Source organism: Lathamus discolor, chromosome 4, assembly GCF_037157495.1.
Source record: "Lathamus discolor isolate bLatDis1 chromosome 4, bLatDis1.hap1, whole genome shotgun sequence".
NCBI classification, from domain to species: Eukaryota; Metazoa; Chordata; class Aves; order Psittaciformes; family Psittacidae; genus Lathamus; species Lathamus discolor.
Window position 1 is genome coordinate 42,316,300 of NC_088887.1, and position 19,059 is coordinate 42,335,358.

General features: G+C 37.6%; 1 protein-coding gene across 1 annotated transcript in view; it reads right to left on the reverse strand.

Moving 5' to 3' along the window:
- Positions 1–293: 293 nt before the first annotated feature.
- Positions 294–19,059, reverse strand: part of IL1RAPL1 (interleukin 1 receptor accessory protein like 1) — a 737,773-nt gene continuing 719,007 nt past the window's right edge. Inside the window, exons 9-11 of the mRNA XM_065675722.1 lie at positions 16,173–16,316; positions 2,048–2,218; positions 294–1,012 (exon numbers count right to left, since the gene is read on the reverse strand). Of these exons, the coding sequence (XP_065531794.1) occupies positions 294–1,012; positions 2,048–2,218; positions 16,173–16,316 (1,034 nt within the window). The remainder of the gene's footprint in view (positions 1,013–2,047; positions 2,219–16,172; positions 16,317–19,059) is intronic.

Below are 19,059 nucleotides of genomic sequence, written 5' to 3' on the forward strand. Positions count from 1 at the left end.
GCAAAAAAGTTTCCTATCTATACACCAGTCTTTTCATTTAAAAAAATGTAAATATACAAATTCCAATGACATATAAAACAAAGTTGAAAATGTGAATGGAAAGAGACATGGGTAAAACAGGAAGACTGATGCTACAAAGAAATTGCAAAAACCATATGTACAAGACCCTGTTTTTCCTCGTATGTTATTGATTGTAATGCATGTTTAACAGCAGCAGTTGAGGATGTAGTTCCAGGCACCGGACTGCAGACTCAGCTCCTACTCAAGGTGGTTGACAGCCCCTTGCATTTCGGTCACCAAATGACACTTGATATACTGGTCTCCCGTGGCAAGAGGGGCAGTATCGCACTGTTTGTGTGAGCCTCTTCTGGATTCTGCTCCCTGTTAGTTTTTGTCTGCTGCCGCTGCCCGTTTATAAGTGTCATAGGGATGTTGCAGTAGGTATGCTGGTTACCTATTGAGGTAAGCGGCAGGGTGCCGGTAGGAGGTACATCGTATTCGTAGCTTCGATAATAGTGTTTCTGGCGCATCTGTGAATGATATGTGTTATGAAAGGTGGAGCGCAGGTCTGGATGGGCAGTGGCAAGAGCAGTGGAGGTGGCAGCAGCCATGGAAATTGCAGAGACTGTCTGCAGTTCCCCAAAGGGCCCCTGCTCACTGACATCTAAAACCTGCTCGTGTGTGATGGGTTCAATCCTCTTAAAAGGCATTTCGTACTGTAAACGTTTCCAGAACTTGGAATTCAACTTGTTACATTTTGGTCCATGCCATTTAATGACAGTGAGGAGCTTGATGGTATGTTTTAGGGCCTCAACCTCCTGGTAGTTCATAACTCCTCGCAGTTCACTGCATTCAATCAGTATCACTTTGATTTCGCCCGTGACTAGCATATTTCGAAGCCTTGTTTCCAGTTCAAAGATGCTCCAGCCTCTTCTTACCACATAATTTGGAGTCATAACGATGATCAGTCGCTTGCTTTGGTCTACACATCTTGCCACGTCTTCAATGTAGGCTACAAAATAAGACAATTGCTGAAAAAACAATCTAGAAAACACTGCTCCCATAGGCTTGGGAGAATCAACAGAGGCAAATCCCTGCTCCCAGAAGAGCTGAAGTACTCAGATTTACCAGGCTGGCTTGGCAGGCCATGGTCCTGGGCAACCTGCTCTGGAGGCTCAGCTTGAGTACAGGGCTAGAGAAGATGACCTTGAGAGGTCCCTTCCTATCTCAACTATTCCGCGATCCTGTGAAACATCTATTCCTGCATGCACTGTGTGCTATGAGTGCTTGCTCATGAGCCATGGTTTCGTATCAGTAACTATGTCTTTATTAGAACAAACGTGTCCACCATCATCCTTTCCTTTAAAAAGGCAAAGTCACCCAGGTAGCCAAGAGAGCAGCAACTATGTGCTTGAGGGGCTCAGTCTCAAATCAAATATACAATATACAAAAAAAAAATATACAAAAAAAATACTGTATGTATATTCTAACATGTGAAAGAAACATATAAAAAAAAAAAAGATTTACTTGAAGCAGCTGGAATGAATTCTGATTTTCAGTCTCTGAGAATGTTCCAGTACCTCAACTACACATTTATCTGCATTGGACACTAACAAAATTCACTGCTTTGCTCTGCTGCAGATGTAATATTTAACCCTTATTTTAGTCCAAACATAACTTTTTCCTTCCTGTCTGAATTTCCGTAACAAATACTTGGAACCATGGAAATCTTTCCAGGTAAGTCCTCTGTATTCATCCCTAGATATGCAAGGTCTCAAAAAATTTGTGAAAAAGTTCATTTCATTAATTTAATTATGCATGGCCTTTCTGCACTATCTCACCTTCAATCACTGTAATACAAAACCACAATCTTCTTATCTGGGAAATACACATTAAGTATGCTTGGTAGCTTATTTTCACCATTCTGTAACATAAGGGAGGAAAGATGACATTCTGAAGCAGTATGTATAGAAATGATACTAAACCAACCACTGCAATCACTGCATTTGCTGTTTAGGGAACACACAAGAGTAAAGACATTACTTACTTCCTGTGGGAATCAAATCTCTGTCTGGTATGAACAACTTATATCCATAATGCTTTTCAAGCATGTCTGGTAAGATTTCAAGAGCAAATCTTTCTTCTTCTCCAGTTTCTTGATTCCACTGGTCAGGATCCACTTTGGTGTAAGATAGATATGCATCGTAGTCTTTGTTGTCTAAGGAAAGAGTGGAAGAAAGTAAGTTAGCTTATTCATTATTTTTGCAGATTTCCTAGGCAATTCCCCAGGAATTATTTCTAGAAGAATTTCCCAGGAATAGTAAACTGTTTAGATAAAATGGCAAGCTTTCACACAGTATGAATCCATTCACCTTTCCTGTTCCCCCTGGTAGAGGTAATCCTTATTTACACAGATGCAAGGGAGAAGGCATCCATATCCATAGACCGAAGCCAGTTTATGTATAAACGTTTGTGTAAGGCTCTGTATGGAGGAAATCCACTCTACTGTGACACCTTGTGAGCATAAAGGAAAAAAGTCACTGAAAATAATTTCAATCCTTCTCTAGCTTTAAAAGGGAAAAGAAAAGCATGGCAATACCTAAGCTAATGTGCAGTTGTCTCTGCTGCATAGTAAAACCATTTCAGTCTTGCCAGATTTTTATTATAGGTTTAGGGGCTGAGGCTGAAATGTTCTAAGTGTATGTGTAGCTTTACTTGTAAAACTCATTGGCTTTCCCAGTCTGAAATTATTGCCAAGCATAAACCTTTGCTGCATCAGCTGCTGATAATGCAGTTTTAATCTCTCGAATTCTGTGTGCTTAAATTTGCAAATTTAATGTTGCATTAATGTACGTTTTGTTACTTAACAGTGTGTTATTTCAATATGAGAAATAAATGTGCCTGTTTCTTAAATGTGTTTGGTGTGCCTACTTAAAAGACTGAATCAAAAGAGCCATCATTAATTTTCATTAGGGGGTCAATAATGCCAAGTGCTCTGGAACTAATTCAGTGGAATGAAATAAGAGGTCATGTTTTGACGTGTTGTGAAGAAAGCAGAAAAAAAATCAATGGCAAGAGTAATGAAATGTTAACATCCTTCTAACTCTCTTGACAACATTATGCACAAGCTATCGAGAATATAAATTGCTTGCAAAAGAGACCTGACTGAGTATGCTGTATACTGTGTGTCATAAGTAACATTATATTCGATGTTGACTTTATTTACTGAGACACTCCTTTCCTTATTTCACACCTGCTTATATTCTGTATTATGTAGAAAAGCCTGCCAAGTGTGTGGTGGGTGAAAGAGTATAAATTAAATCAATGATAATAATCTTGGTCAGACCACTCTTCTTTCTAAGGAACCATGCATACTGTGCTCATTAACATTTGAAGATTATAAAATTAGAATTGGTTATTCTGTTACTATTTTCAAACTTTCCAAACCCATGAAATGACCGTGGGCTCATTCTCTCTCCTGCATGCTTTTTGTGTGATACTATTTATTGGATTGTTGTATCCACAGAAAACCAAACAAAAAACCAGCAACAACAACAAAAAAGAAAAATAAGAAAAAGAGAAGCACTGCCTTCTATGGCTCACTCTTTTCACTATTTTTCTTCAGAGTGTGTGTGAAACAATCCTTAACAACAGACAAGCATCTAATGCCTTTGACAATGCCTTTAAATAACACTGAATGGATCAAGTATGAGATTCCATAGCAGTTTTTTGTTTCTGCAATAGGACATTGTTAAGCCAGCTACTGAGTTAACACACAGAGAGGTCAAGAAATACATGGGAAAAGTATGACAACTGACAAAATGAAGATCAGGTAATGCCATTTTCTGCTGTCACCTTAGTAATGGTCATAACCATACTACGTGCTTGAAAGCAGTGCTGCTCTGTTGAAAATCTTTGAGTAAAGAAGAGAATATATCACTTCTTGAAGGGATAAATAATAAGAAATAATGCAGTATTCAAACTATTTTAAAGGCTCAGGGTATTGTCTGCTAAGATGGTTTACAAATCCTTACTTAGAGGGAAAATTATTAATGCTATGCCATTGCTTTCTTGCTTATGTAAATATCACACTAATATATTTATTTGACATACACATTTTTCATACCACTGACGCAGACAATGCATTATCCTGTATTGTATGGCACATTTATTTCTCCTCTAGTTCCCTAGTTTTAATAGCATTTGAAGAGAAAGAATGACTAGGATCTAGGCTACATCTGCAGAGATGGGTTCAGGCAATCATGAATTTATTCAAACAGCAAGATGGGTAGTCTGGTTTGGGAAACTGCTAGATGCATTAGCACAGTGGTTTCCCTGAGTTATTATACTCCCTATCTGTCAGGGTCATTTTAACTTTTTTTTTTTTCATGAAAAGTAAAAAGATCAGCTTAAAGCAGAATCACCTTATATGGTAATTTTGTTATCTGATGGGATGGCGTACTGGCATAATCAGACAATTTGGAAACTGTGAAATGCCTGGGATACACAGGGGATGATCAAATACGCCTTTTCTTTACTTCTATGATATTTACATATTAGCTTGCTTTTAGTTAATTAAAATTATTTGAGTTACATAGACAGCTCTGTGAAACATTTTAAGGACTACCTCAGGTTCTTCTCAGTTAAATGGTCCCACCTACTCCTGCTTGTAATAGGTGGGACTGATACCTACATTCTAAAGAACATTTCTCTTTATAATTAATTTTTTTTTAATGTGCTGTCCCGATGGACTGTGAGGGAGACATAGGAGCCTGCAGACATCCAGATCTTATGGCTGAATCAAACTCTGGGAACTGGGGCTCACATCTTATCAGTCTTTTAGCCATGTCACATGGAAGCAGAAGGCTCTCGGTTTTCCTCACAACCCCTTTGCTCTCGGGATATTTTCCATGTAACTATTCTTTTAAGCAATGCATCCAGGAGTTCCCAGACTCCCAGCAAGCATGCAGCAAGTCCATCACAGCTTTGTGTTTTCTTGACCATTTACTGGTGCATGCAGTTTACCCACGAAAATACTTGGTGTCAGCACATCTGCCTTTTCCAAGAAAAAGAAGACATCACCAGAAAATTTCTGATCTGGTCTTAATCATAAACCAAGTCATAAAGGATTTAATATTACTAATTATATAATTATGTAGTATGATAATTACAGTTTTGGCTGCTTGATAAGTTCAGATCCTGGACAGATCTAATATTCAATGTCAGGAAAAAAAGGCAAAACTCCAAATTCAAAGCAAAGCTTTTCTTTAAAATGATAATTTCCTTATTTCCCTTCATCAGCAAACAATTATGCCATCTATCCAAGAGTTATCAGAATGAAACTGTGATTGATCATTGCTTGCACTCTGGCTTTCCATATAGATTATGCCATTTCAAAGATTTGGTTTTTTCAAGCTCCTGTGCCTTAGCAATAAACTGGAATATAGTTACTCACTGTTTCCTCCCACACTTAGGAAGAAAAATACCTGGTAATAACCAAATGAAGGGCTGTTGATCATTTCTTCTGAAATTTTTTTCTTTCCCAAGGAGACTGAAAGTATTTATCTATGTATACTTTCGTACCTGAAAGTAGTCTTATTTTCTTAACCATTTCAGAATTCTTTATTTAGAAACATATCAGAACAAGTTGATCTTGCTTTGACTTCAGGTATGCTGCAGAGCTGTATTATGTAATGGCTGCCCTTTAATTTTGTGAACAGAGATGAATGTGACATAGAATATCATGCAACAGCAATACTTTGAAACATTTTGGTGCAATAAGTTTCCTTTTCCCATTCTTTGTAAATGGACAAATAATCATCTTCTGTTATGTGGTTTGTTTTCTGCTGCCCACAGCTACTATACAGGTACTATACTATACTAGGATGGAGCTCTTCAACTCAACAGCCTCCATTTCTGTGAAGTTTTTTTGTATCCATTAATTGAAAATATGGAAACAAAACCTAAAGCAGACCTTGTATGGCCAAATTCAACCAGATTTGATGAAAAAAAATTGTTATTGTACTGCAGACAACTATGACAGCATATGGAAACTCTGGATTAGCTTATCATAATGGGGTCAAATACAGCCTGTGCTCAAGTTATGGATGCATTCAGTTCAAAAATGTTTCAAAACCACTGTTACAGAAAGACTTTGGTCAAAACAGACTGTGAGGTACAAACTTTGCTGTATCATTTTAACAATTAAATGGAGTTGAAAGTGAGGACACTGAGTAATACCAGCCACAGGTCTGACAAAATTGTTAGGATCAGTCTTAGGTAGGTAAACACTGAGGGTGAAATCCCAGCTTCATTAGTAACACACAGAAACATCACTTCATTTAGTGGCCCAGTGTTTTAACCAAAACACCTGCTGCATTACTTCAACATGCATTTTTTAATGCTGTCCATTCAATTTGGAACTCATCCAAATATAGAATATGTTATCATACTGTCCTGGGTTTAGCAGTAGCAGTCAGTTTCTCTCCTTCTTAGTAGCTGGTGCAACGCTGTGTTTTGACTTTAAGCCTGGCAACAGAGCTGATAACACCGATGTTTTTAGTTGTTGCTAAGTAATGTTTACTCTGACTAAGGACTTTGTGAGTCTCATGCTCTGCCAGGGACGAGGGGAGGCCGAGAGGAAGTAGAGACAGGACACCTGACCCGAGCTAGCCAAAGAGGTATTCCATACCATAGCACGTCATGCCCAGGAGGTAACTGGGAGTTACCCGGCAGGGCACAGGCTCTCTTCTGGGGGTTCGACTCATTTCAGCGGGTGGTACTGTATTCTCTTCCCTTGTTATTTTCTCTTATCATTATTATCATTGGTGGTAGCAGCAGTGATTTGTGTTATACCTTAGTTACTGGGCTGTTCTTATCTCAACCCGTGGGAGTTACATTCTCTCAATTCTCCCCCCCATCCCTCCGGGAGCGGGGGTGGGGTGGGGCGGGAAGGAAAGAAAGAGGGAGAAAGGGGGGGGAGTGAGTGGACGAGCTGTGTGGCTGGGTTTAAATTACGACACATACACCCTGTAACTTTCTACAGTGTTAATCCAGAAGAAGAAACACAAACTTCTAGGAGATGAAGCTACAAATGCTGCTTGTTATTCAAAGGATGTGCTCAGCAGCAGTCACTTAAAGGCTTATTGTAAGCATAAAATGAAACCCAAACTCTATATGCATCCATTTTGTCACAAGCAAATGGAATCTTTGGGTAAGTAAATTGCCATCAGACATCTAAGAACACATCTGTGTGCATGTTCTTTTAACAGCTACACACGAAGAAATGGTAAGCTGGTGCCTACAGAAATACAGATAAAATTGCCTATCCTACTGGGACCACCAAATATATTCAACTTTGAATTTGTATTAAAGATGAACATGTTTTCTAATGGCTTGCATGCTGCACCCCAAAAAGCCAGCAGTTTGGGCCTTTGAAGATTTATTAAACCTTAAACATTGCAAATATTTTTGCTAATGGGGGACAGAAGAATTATATATATATGAATGAAAAAATAAAAATATTTTAAAAAACCTTCATAGAGTCCACTATGTTAAACAGATGAAAAACTGAATTTCAGCTGGCATGATATGCTTTAGCACCATACAGATTAATAGATAAAAGCAAAGAGAAATCCTACAAAGTCATATTTCATAGTGAATCTTATTTTAATGAAGCTGTAAGGCCTAGACACCAGAGTGAATCCATGCTTCTGTGCATTCTGAAATCCTCCACAGTAATTAGCAGTGACTTTAGAAATGTTCAGTGACCACATACAGCTGCTCTGCACCTAGGTGTAAGCTGGCAACAGGTCTGGCTTTGGCAAATCTTCCATTTCCGGATCAAGAGGGAACTGGACAGCTGATTCCCCTCCTTTGCCAGAGCACATGCCAGCCTAGTAAAGATTCAAATATTCATTACTGGACACTAGGAGCAATGTGCTGATTTAACTCAAAGTTTCAAAATTTCAAGTGGGATCCTAAGAAAAGACAGGCCAGATCCTCCCAGTGCTGCACGGAGTTGGAGTCGAGCCAGTGGAGAAGACTTTCCTCTTTAAAAAAGCATGCTGTGTTCAGGAAAGTTTGCAAAGTACTGGGCTTTCAGTATCTCCCAGAGACTGTAGTGGCTTCAAAATTATGACTATGGCATTTCATAATCTGTATTTGTTTTATTATTTGTGGAGCCACATTTAGTGTACACATTGCAATAGTGTTCATCATCCTTAATGTAATGAAAAATGTTTTTTAAATACTTAGTTGAGCAAAATGGCCAAATCCCAAGTCTTCCAAAGTGCTAATACTTTTCCTCATGCTATTTACTGTTGCTTATGAAGCTCACCTTAACATTTTCTTTTATGTCAAGCCCTTTTAATGTTAATAAAAATTAAGAACTGCCAATAATAGCTATTTCTAAGGCAAAGCACTTAAGTATCACATTCCTAATGACAATTCATATCCATGTGAAGAGTGGGTAATGGTGGATTGGTGAAAGGCTTTGTAAATGCAATACTGGAGAAGAAATTAAAAGAATGTAATCAGTTCTAAAGAGGATCTAGAGTATTCTTGTACACCATAGACCAGAAAAAAAAAAAAAAAGGTGCTTTGTCCTTACTAGCACATTTATAAAGACATTAAAGCAATCAACATGCATTTCTGTTTTCTCCTTTTTTCCCTCCACATTAAGCCATACTGAATAAAGAAATACCAATTTGAAAGTTGATTTTATACGGACATTTATGAAAAATCCAAAATATCAATACTGCTTTTGACATTTCTTGAAAATAAGGAGTGAAACCCAGCAGATAAAAATTTAGCCAAAAAAAAACAAAACCAAAACCTACAAACAAAAAAACAGTGAGATGATTTCAAGTGTGAAACAAATATTTCCATAAGCTATATTTGCCCTGGTTTTCTATAATTACAGCTAAAATTTGTCACTGACAGACAGATAAGATAAAATACTACTTGTTTAAAATTAATAACCTATTTTAAAGTTAATTTTTCCCCTTCTATTTAGTCTAATTTTGTATTCTTAACTAAATGAAAAGTGTATCTCAAACATTCTCAGTCATTCTCTTTAACGTGGAAGTTTAAATTTATTACTACTACTGAAGACATTCTACATTTAATAAAAGAGATCAATAAATCATTAAACTTCTTAGTTGATATTGATAGATATGAAAACTGAGAAGTCTTTATAAGAATTTGTCCTGGGTTTAGCAGTAGCAGCCAGTTTTTTCTCCTTCTTAGTAGCTGGTGCAGTGCTGTGTTTTTGACTTTCAGCCTGGGAACAGTGCTGATAACACTGATGTTTTTAGTTGCTGCTTAGTAATGTTTAGTCTGACCGAGGACTTTCTGAGCCTCATGCTCTGCCAGGAAGGAGGGGAAGCCAGGAGGAAGCAGAGACAGGACACCTGACCCAAACTAACCAAAGAGGTATTCCATACTACAGCATGTCATGCCCACTATATAAACTGGTGGCAGTCACCCAGAAGGGCTAGATCACTGCTTGGTCAGGCTGGGTATCAGTCAGTGGGTAGTGAGCGGTTGTATTCTCTTCCCTTGTTATTTCCCTTATCATTATTATCATTGGTGGTAGCAGTAGTGGTTTGTGTTATACCTTAGTTACTGGACTGTTCTTATCTCAACCCATGTGAGTTACATTCTTTTGATTCTCCTCCCCATCTCTCCGGAAGCGCGAGGAGGAAGTGGGAGGAGGAGCGAACAGCTGTGTGGTTTCTGAGTGACAGGCTGGGCTTAAATCACGACAGAGTTTCAGACTACTAAAAAACCTTACTAAAAGTTAAAAGATGGTGATTAAAAAATTCTCTCGGTTGCTATGAATTATTTGCAGGTCAAACACCAAACTAAGAAAAAATGTATTGTTAATAGATATTGAAGGACTGAATGTTAACTACCTAGCAGAAACATAGCATAACAGTTACCTATGAAAGACTAGAAGAAACTAGCTACTATTTAAAAAAGGAGAAACTAGGAAGTGGTGCTGATGGAAAGTGTCATGTAAACTCTGAAGAAATGTCAAGAATTGATGCTCTTATTGTGGTCTTAATTCAGCAAAGCAACTAGTTACCTGTATAAAATACATGCTCAATTTTATGTGTATTCCTTAGTTCTCTTGATACCAGTGACAGTGCCTGTATCTTAGCACTGGGTTAAGTATTTTGAAAACTGGAGCTGAGTTTTGCCTTGATCTAGGCAAAATCAGTGAAAAGTTAAGTATATCATCATAAAAATGTATATATAAAAACCCTCAAGGGACAAATGGCTTGGAACAGACTTTCAAACCAAGATTTTTGAAATCAGATGCCAATATGCTGCGTTCATCTCACCTACCTTGGAAATATACAGGTGCTTTGGACTTCAATAAAAAAAATATTCACAATTTAGAACCATTTGACAGAGCTTCTGGTTAAATAACAGGAAATACCTCAGTTTTCATTGATTTATATATGGTAGTTTTTTTGTTGGGTTTTTTTTTTTCCTACTTTACATCTGGACTTTGTAACCTATAACTATCTTTCAGTTTGAAATCTAAAGATTTTCTTGTGTTATTGTTTGGGGTTTTTTTATATATATATATATATACACATATATATGCTACACATGTACTTTAGATGGTATAAAATAGGACAAGAGAAAATACAGAAGTTTTTATTTGAATTAGTAAGTTTCATGGACAGAATCCAGAAAAACCCATATTCACTTGAGACATAAATTGAGATTTTATGGTTTAAATTATATTTCAGATGTAAATAAATAGAATAAACAAGAAGAGTTAAGAGAAGGAGTTCTTCAACAATAAAACTAATTAAATAAGAGGAAACACCCTTTTTGTAACCAGTAATATTTAGAAAGATGAAAGCTGCATTTTTCTAAAGGTGATTTTAATAGAATTTGAAATTGATATTCATAGAGTAGGATTTCTTATTGCCACAATTTGCCAATAGCCAATAAAACTACATAGACCGTGGTGAAGCTGTTATTAAAAACTTGCTCTATAGGTCCCCAGGGAAGATTCTGTAATTGCAAAGTCAGTAACTTGAGCAGTAATTTCAGTTTAGCTATACCTGCATAGCATAATCATTAATGCAAGTGCTTTGGTGGCGTTTAAACCATTGGTTAGTTATATTCGCAAGTTAACAACTAAGTCACACTGAAGCATTAAGAATCTCAAAATGTTGCCTTTCCTTGCTTTATAAGAGGTTTACTGGGATGAAACCCAGGAAACCACTAACAAGTATATCCTATTTGTTCTTGTCTTGTCCAGTTAATAAGACTGTACATATCCCATAGGTCTGTTCATGAACCATGCCAGTATTTGCAGATAAATAATACGGGAAAAAATATGATTACCTAAGGACTCACAGGTGCAACAGAGACTTTGAGGCAGAAACTGTTTCATCAGTCTCCTAATCTGAGCATTGATTTTTCTTCTCAGCAAGCAGTAGAAATTCATCTCAAGAAAGTGCAACCAGCCCAGCCAAGAAACAGCCACTATGTACTAAATCCAAACAAAATTTCCTTAACACAGAGAGCTCACCAGTGACACATTTTAATCATTATAGCAGCAGGAACCTGCAGGACTGAAAGTGAAACCCAGAGGAACTCCCCAGCCCTGTCTCCCAGGTGCATTTTCTGGCAGCACCGCAGCTACACAAAGGCTCTCTTCCTTCAATTCAGGAAGGTTTCCTTGGCAAGGAAAGCTGAGAATAAAATTGAGGACGCTATGTAGATCTCCACCCCAACTTTGTAGAAACAGCTGATGGGATCTAAAGGCATCAAAGGTCATTGTGAAGGTCATCATATCAGCTGCTAAGCAAAGCTCTCCTTTCTTTGGTTCTTGACCCTAAAGCTTGGCTTCTTGTTAGCCTAGTTGTAAGAAAGGGTATTTATGTAAATTTACTTAGAAAACTATTTACAGCATATTTGTTCTGACTTTATTTTTAATTGCTACTTTTTCATTCTTACGAATTTTAATGCCAGCCTCTTAATGTTTTTTGGTTTTGTTTTTGTTTATCATAGTGTCCACCCTTTGCTTACTAATTCCTTCATACAAGCACTTCCACTCATTTAAATGGTTACTAATGTACTCACATAATGGTAGCAGCTGGTGCCTGCAGACTGTTTCTACTGTCAACTGTATCATATGCTCTTTCCTCTGAAACTGGACTTGGGAATGTAAGCACATATGTAAGTTCATAATTTTGAGTAATCTTGCCTATCTGACCATGTCCAGAGGGTTTCAGCCAGTCATCTGTAGACTTGTGGATTTATCCTTAGCATACCTTACATCTGGCATACAGACATCTGCGCATCCACAGGAAACTCACAGGTCTTGAAGTAGCAAAAAAAAAAAAAAAAAAAAAAAATTGAAAAAAGTTGTTTTGGTGACTCTCAGCTTCCTGTCCACTATAAGGAGGCATCATAAATGGTACTGCTTAGAGAAGTGGTCTGACTCCCTTCTTCACCCCCACTGCATCTGCTGTGGCTGTCACGCCTGGGGTCTGATCCTTGCACAATTTAATAAAGCAGCAGCAGTCTTCAGGTAAAATCCTGGGAAAATTTCCACAGATTTTAGGTGGCCTGGAAGTCCATTTGTATGTAGCCAAAAAGTAGATTTCTGTACTGTGGTAATATCACAGAGTGCAAGGTAGAAAGAAGTCAGAGCATGTGTTGATCACAGTTGCTTGTAAATGTTTACCTGCATTTTTACTCTTCTCTGTTAGTTAAAGTATGTTCACTTGTTCATGAAGTAATTTAAAAACTGGAAAAGGCAGCAAAAGAAGATCCTTGGAAAATAAAAATACATAAACTAAGACACTAAAACTAAAGGCTAAAACACTCCTCAAAGGATGAACGTCATATAACATCCTTGTTCTGGAGCTGAGTGTACAGCAAAATAGAAGAAAATATCTATTCTAAAAATAGTTTTCACTAATAGTGTGTTAGTCGTTAAGGTGCACTTTATGGACAAGGTGTTTTAAAACAACCTTTTAAGTTTAGAGCTGCAAAACTAAAAAGGTTGCCTGATGTCTAGCAGTGACCAGAAGTTCCCATTTAAGTGTCTAACTCTGAAAATTTTATTGTTTTTCAGAATAATACTGGATATTTCTTTGGTTGCATACCACTTCAAGGTATCATCTTCATTGTGTCTATGGAGAGATTTTGAACTAAGATTCTCCACTTAAACAGATTTGGGAATTTCATCCTACCAAACTGGTAGGTGTGAGTTACATCTCTGAGATGCAAAGCCATGGCAAACACCTGCAGATGAGAAAGCTACAGCTTTGCCAAGGGTTGGAGTGTTCCTTTTGCCTCTGTGCTCCAGCTCCCAGGGAATCCATCAGACATTCACAGTGAGGTCCCCTGATTAAACACCAGCACAGTATTTTGTATTCCTCCACATGGAAGGGCATGACAGGGTGTCTGTCATACAGTCCCCCAGTATGGAGTCAGCTCCCAGGAGGCTGGAAAGCATGGACACAGAGTGGGAGGAAAAGCAATAAAATTTGAGCTGAATTTGATCATATTCTAATTTAGTAGGAAAGGCAGGGAATTCGCCATGAAAAGAAAAAAGGGGGCTGCAATGCCCATTCCTAGGAGACACTAAAAGCAAAACTGAGCTAAAGTGTCTGCAGGAGTGAGAGACAAGCAGAAGGAGAGTCTAGTCCCTGCGATGAGAAAGAAGATGGGGAATTCAAAGCTACAAGCTAGAGAAATGAGGAATAAGCAGGGGTGATCACTTGCTTAATCTACAATATCCTCAGAGAAAGTAATAAATTATGTTAGCTATAACAGTTAAATACTTTGTTTTCAAATTTTTCTCTCAATTTACCCATGCCTCCCACAGAAATGTGTATGTTAGCCTGAGAAAAACTGATGTATCTAAGGCTTGGAAAGGAAAGAGGAACTGTGATGGGATTTGACATCCTGAAGGGCTTGTTCTCCGATCAGGGAAGAAATGAAGCATTGCATTTTAAAAGAGATTTTCAATTGAAAATTTTAATTGGACCTCACTTTTAGAGTGTTTCAAATCCTCTCTGAGTACAATATAGCACACGCACAAAAAAAGAGCCTGTGATATTTTGATGTTTGTTTCTCTACATGTTCTCCCATATGACCGAACATGGTGAAAATTATGAATAACATGGGCACTCTGCTGTTGCACTGCAGGAGATACAGTTAGGAGATGATACTAGAGTTCAGCATTTTGTATCTGTCAGCAACAAACTAAGCCAAAGGAAAGGATGTCACTGTATGTCTGCAATTTATTTCTGCAGAAGCTGTGGCTTGGTCTTCTGTGGGGCATTTTCTGTCTTCTTGCTTTTTCAAGAGTGCAAGTGAAAGAGACAAAGTAAAAAAGTCCAACTGCAGTAACTTTATTTTCACAATGGGTTATAACCACGTTGCTAGCACACTGAATACAAGTAGAAGCGTTAAGAATCTGAAAGTAGTATTTTTATTGCTATATTATTGTGATTAAGCATCAAAGCTATCAGTCTTTCCATTGATCATCTAAGGAGAATCCATGCCTTACCTTTTTTTTAACAATGACCTTTGTTCAGAAGGATAAACTGAATGGATATTGGTTTTTCTCCTTCTGAATCCCAGAACAGTATCCTTTAGAGGTCACTTTTTTGTTGCTTAAAATGCGTGATTAAAGTATTGATGTTCCCAGGTGACCAATGTTTGAGATGGGAAAGGAGATAGAAGCAAGGGTGTAACACCTGGTAGAGCAATATTGCAAAGGGATTGGAATGATTTGAGATAACAAAAAATGACAGCAGCGAAGGTAAGAATTCCTGATACTGAGAAAGAAAACATTCAATTGCATTTATTTAAACGATTATAATTAAACTATTTCTGCATCATTTTATATGGCCATTATAAAATTCATACAACTCATGCAAGTAAGCATGATCATTTAAGATGGGGGCTGCTTCTGGAAAAGAGAGGATCTCAGCTCCTGAAAAAGAAGGTGTCTGGCAAAATCCTCCATGAGTCACAAGCCCTCTGGGCCTCAGTTTCCTCCTCTGTAAAACAAGTAGAATAACCTGATTTTTTTCCTCCACTGAGCTGCTATATTAATGAACCCTTTTTGTAAATCCAGTAGAAGGATACAAAATGTTCTAATGCTCTTCAGCTTGTTGTTTTGAGCATTTTCTATTTTGAATGCTTGTGCATTTTTAGATGGGAGGCAGAAATGGGTCATTCCCTAGTGATCTTATTATGGAAGTCTTTCCCTTATATAAGGACCTCTAATTCTGCTGCTGCTCTTCTCCCTTATCAGTGACAGATTTTGCAAGTGCTTGCTTATTTTAATTTATTTTAATATGTTACAGTGGCCTCTCCCCACAGATTATTGCCTTGAACTGTAAAATAACTTCTATTAGTATTTCAGTAAAAAAGAAGGTCCTGTCACCAAAGATGTAGTGGTAGCATAAAACATCAGGAACTCTGACCCAAGAAACCAAACCTAATTAATCAGAGCCTGCAGCTCAATCCAGTTCACTGTTTGACAGCAGTTTTGATTAGTAAGGCTGGAGGCAAAGAGTGCTTAAAAAGAGAAGAAAATAGGTGTATACATTTGACACAACCCAGTGCATACATTGTGGATTACTTTTGTTTAGGCTGGGTGTCCCTGAAACACAGAACAACTTTAATGACCATTAACAGCTCTTTCAGTGATTAAGTAAATGAACTCAACAAAATTAACTGCTGGGTAGATTCCCAAGCACTTGGTACAGTTTATTGAAACTGATCAATTTAAACAAGTAGCAAATTGAGATTCACTTCAACCTCTACCTATTCGGTGAATACAATTAGCTTCTGGAGAAGTGAAGCTGGTTTGCAGTACTGACAGAAACTGAAAATCTTTAATGCATCAATGTTGGTAATTTACATTCAGTGTAAGGAATAAAAATCTGAAAGACTTGGGTGTCTACTGGAGCTCCAGAGGGCAGCAAGTACATCAGCTCAGCAATCACTGCTGCTAATGTGCTGTATGAGGAATGCATATTCAAGTCAGTTGCTAATGCAGTGAGAAATAAAAACTGCAGTTGTTAACACATCTTGAACTGAAATGAAATTTGGTGGAGAGAACAAAAAAAGCATACTTAGAAAGTAGGAAATATACTAAGAAGCTGCCTTACCTCCATCTAGTTCTTCAGCTCCAAAATGATTCCTGTAGAAGAGCATAATCTCTATCTTGTAACACTTGTAGATAGTCACTAAACAAACGAGCAGCAGCAGAATAGCACCAAGCCCACCAGCAAGCTCAACTGTGTACATCAGCTCTGCAAAGAATTACAAAATGCAATAACCACGACATTCCAAAACAGAGAAATATTAGCAGCAGATCTCACACTTATATTAAAAATTAAAATAAAATAATGAATGACGGGGTAATCATGTATTTATTGTGTTATAGAGCCCTTGAAGAATTACATCATTATAAGGCTTGGTTTTTTTTTTTTTTCCGTGAATAAACTATTTTTTCCTCTGGTAAGCCATTTGAATTGCTCATTTAAAAAATAACTGTTGCTGGGATTGTGCGTGTATATGTATGACTGTGAGAATATATACAAGACATTTGATAACTGCTCTCTCTGTGGATAGATCATGGTTTGCTTTACACAGATAATGTTGAGATTCTACTTATAATGAAAGCAGAGATTAATGGCTTTTTTGTGGAGGACTATAATGCAAATACAGCTTTTCCCTTTTTTCACACAAAAATGAATTTCAGTGTTCTGGATAAGTTTACACTAAGGATTTATTTATTTATTTTTAAATATAAATAAATGTAAAAAAAATCAAATTGAGCGATATGAAGGCAAATCTCCTGAAGAACCCCACATCCTCACATCTCAGTTATGTTTTAGTATCTATAACAGTTTCCCAACATTCTGCAGTTCATCTTTATTTTCCCTTTCCCTCAGTTGGGGTTACTTTAAATGTAGTCACAGCAAACCACCACAATTTGTCCTTCTGGCATTCCCATTCATACTGTGACCCACTGATGTCTTTGCTGCACTCTACCACTGGAGTCTCACATGATGTTGCTGTGTAGCTCTATACCATCTGGTTAAATATGGCCAAAACCAGCTAACACCAGCAGTGTTCTTAGTGGGGCCACTTATCATTGCATAAGTAATATGCTATCACGGACTTTCACCTCTCCCAGTCTTAACTGTTGCATGTTCCAGCAAGCCTACACAGCTATGTGGCATCCATTTTGTCATTACTTTTAATTTGCTATTTGACTGAAAACTGCAATGTTAAAAAAAAGAGGGTGGAAGGACAGGAGCTTTGCTAACAATTTCATAATTTGAAATGAGTAGTAGATGGCAAATCTTAAGACCACCAACCAATACTTTTACAATATCACTCAATTTTGAGGAATGCCAAGAAAATGAATCTTGGAAATCTAAGATACGCAATTTGCTTCATAAAAATCTGTGGCGGAGAAAGCTCAGTTCCATGGAATTTTCACAGTATCCTCTACCAGTGGGCAGCATCTGTCCGAGTGAAGCAGGGTAACCCTAAAATAACCTTTTATGTGTGTGTGTGGTTATGCAGATATGATACTCTAGCACAATACAATTCAATTAGAGAAATAAAAGGTTAGAGGAAAAAGTAACAATTCAATTTATTTTAACTATATCTACTGAGAATCACACACTTTTTTATTATTTTGAGGCAAATGTAAGAAGATTTCATTGCTCTCTGGAAGACACTAAAAATGCAATAAAATAAAAAGACAGCTATATTCCATGTCTTTCCCTCCAAAACTGTGCTGGAAATTCTGTTGTGTTATTTTTCAGGCCAACATGCTTATTTCAGACTTTCAATACTTCTCTGGTCCTGAGAAGGGAATGTTATTAAAAACACCCTACAAAAAATTGTTTGCATAGACAAGTAATATAGTATTTTAGAATACAAATGGAAAGGGAAACTACTCTGCACTGGCCTAGTATACCCTGTTTATCATTTTGTACTACAGGTGATATAGCTGTTCAATGGTAAGTAGAAGAAATGTTTTAGTATTTCAAGTTGCTAGGCACAAAATACTCTATTTATGTGCCTAGTGTTATGATTCATTAAAGGCAAAGAAAAACTTTAAAAATGGAACACAAAAGTTTTTCCTTAATTAATGATTTTGAGATTATATGACAAAAATAACTGCAGGTAGTCAACTATTCTCTGTCACTGTGCATGCAATTAGGCTAATGCACTGCATCATTTTTGCCATCAAAGAGTCCCTCTTAGTTATCTTTTTCCACATAAAATAATTCAAGATTATGCATATATTTTTACTGCAGTAAAGTCTATCAGAACATACAAGAAAATGTTCTAATTTAGGCAACCGAAGCCAACAACAAAGTTCTCTAAGTCAATCTGTACTCGAAATCACCTGCTTCCAGGCCATCATGATCACTTACAATCAAAAAGATATGGTGTTTTCTTCTTACACAGATTTGTTTGCAAAATGAGTTTCACGATCTACCCGTCTAGTATAGCAAGGTTGTATTTTCATCTGTGCTGGACAATGTCTATCAGCACATGTTTGCACTTTGCCTTGGGTGTTATTTGTCAGGGTTCAGAGGCAGGCAGGAGCTGCGATTAGCCCAGCATCCTCACACCCAGACCTGCAAATGCATTAGCTAATCCCCGAAGTGCTAAGAGGAAGACAACCACATCTGTGCAGTGCTGTTGGAGGAGGGACAGATTGGCCTGGGCACAGTGCCACACTGAGTTGATTGCTTTCAGGCCTTGAGTTAGTGTTTCTGCAGGATGATAAGCCCTAAACCCTGCCCTAAGGGGACACTGGCTGAACTGTAGGGATTTTATGAGCAATATTAACTTGTGTTGCACTGAACTAAAGAAGGTGTGAGAAGCAAAAGGCTTGGTCCTGCCTCTGGTGTTGGCCTCTTGGGTGATGGAAGCCATTTCACATTTCTGTGCCTTAGTTTTCCTAATGTGAATTGGGGAGGGTGCTTCTCAGTCCTTCATAGGAGAACACCAAAGATATTGTTG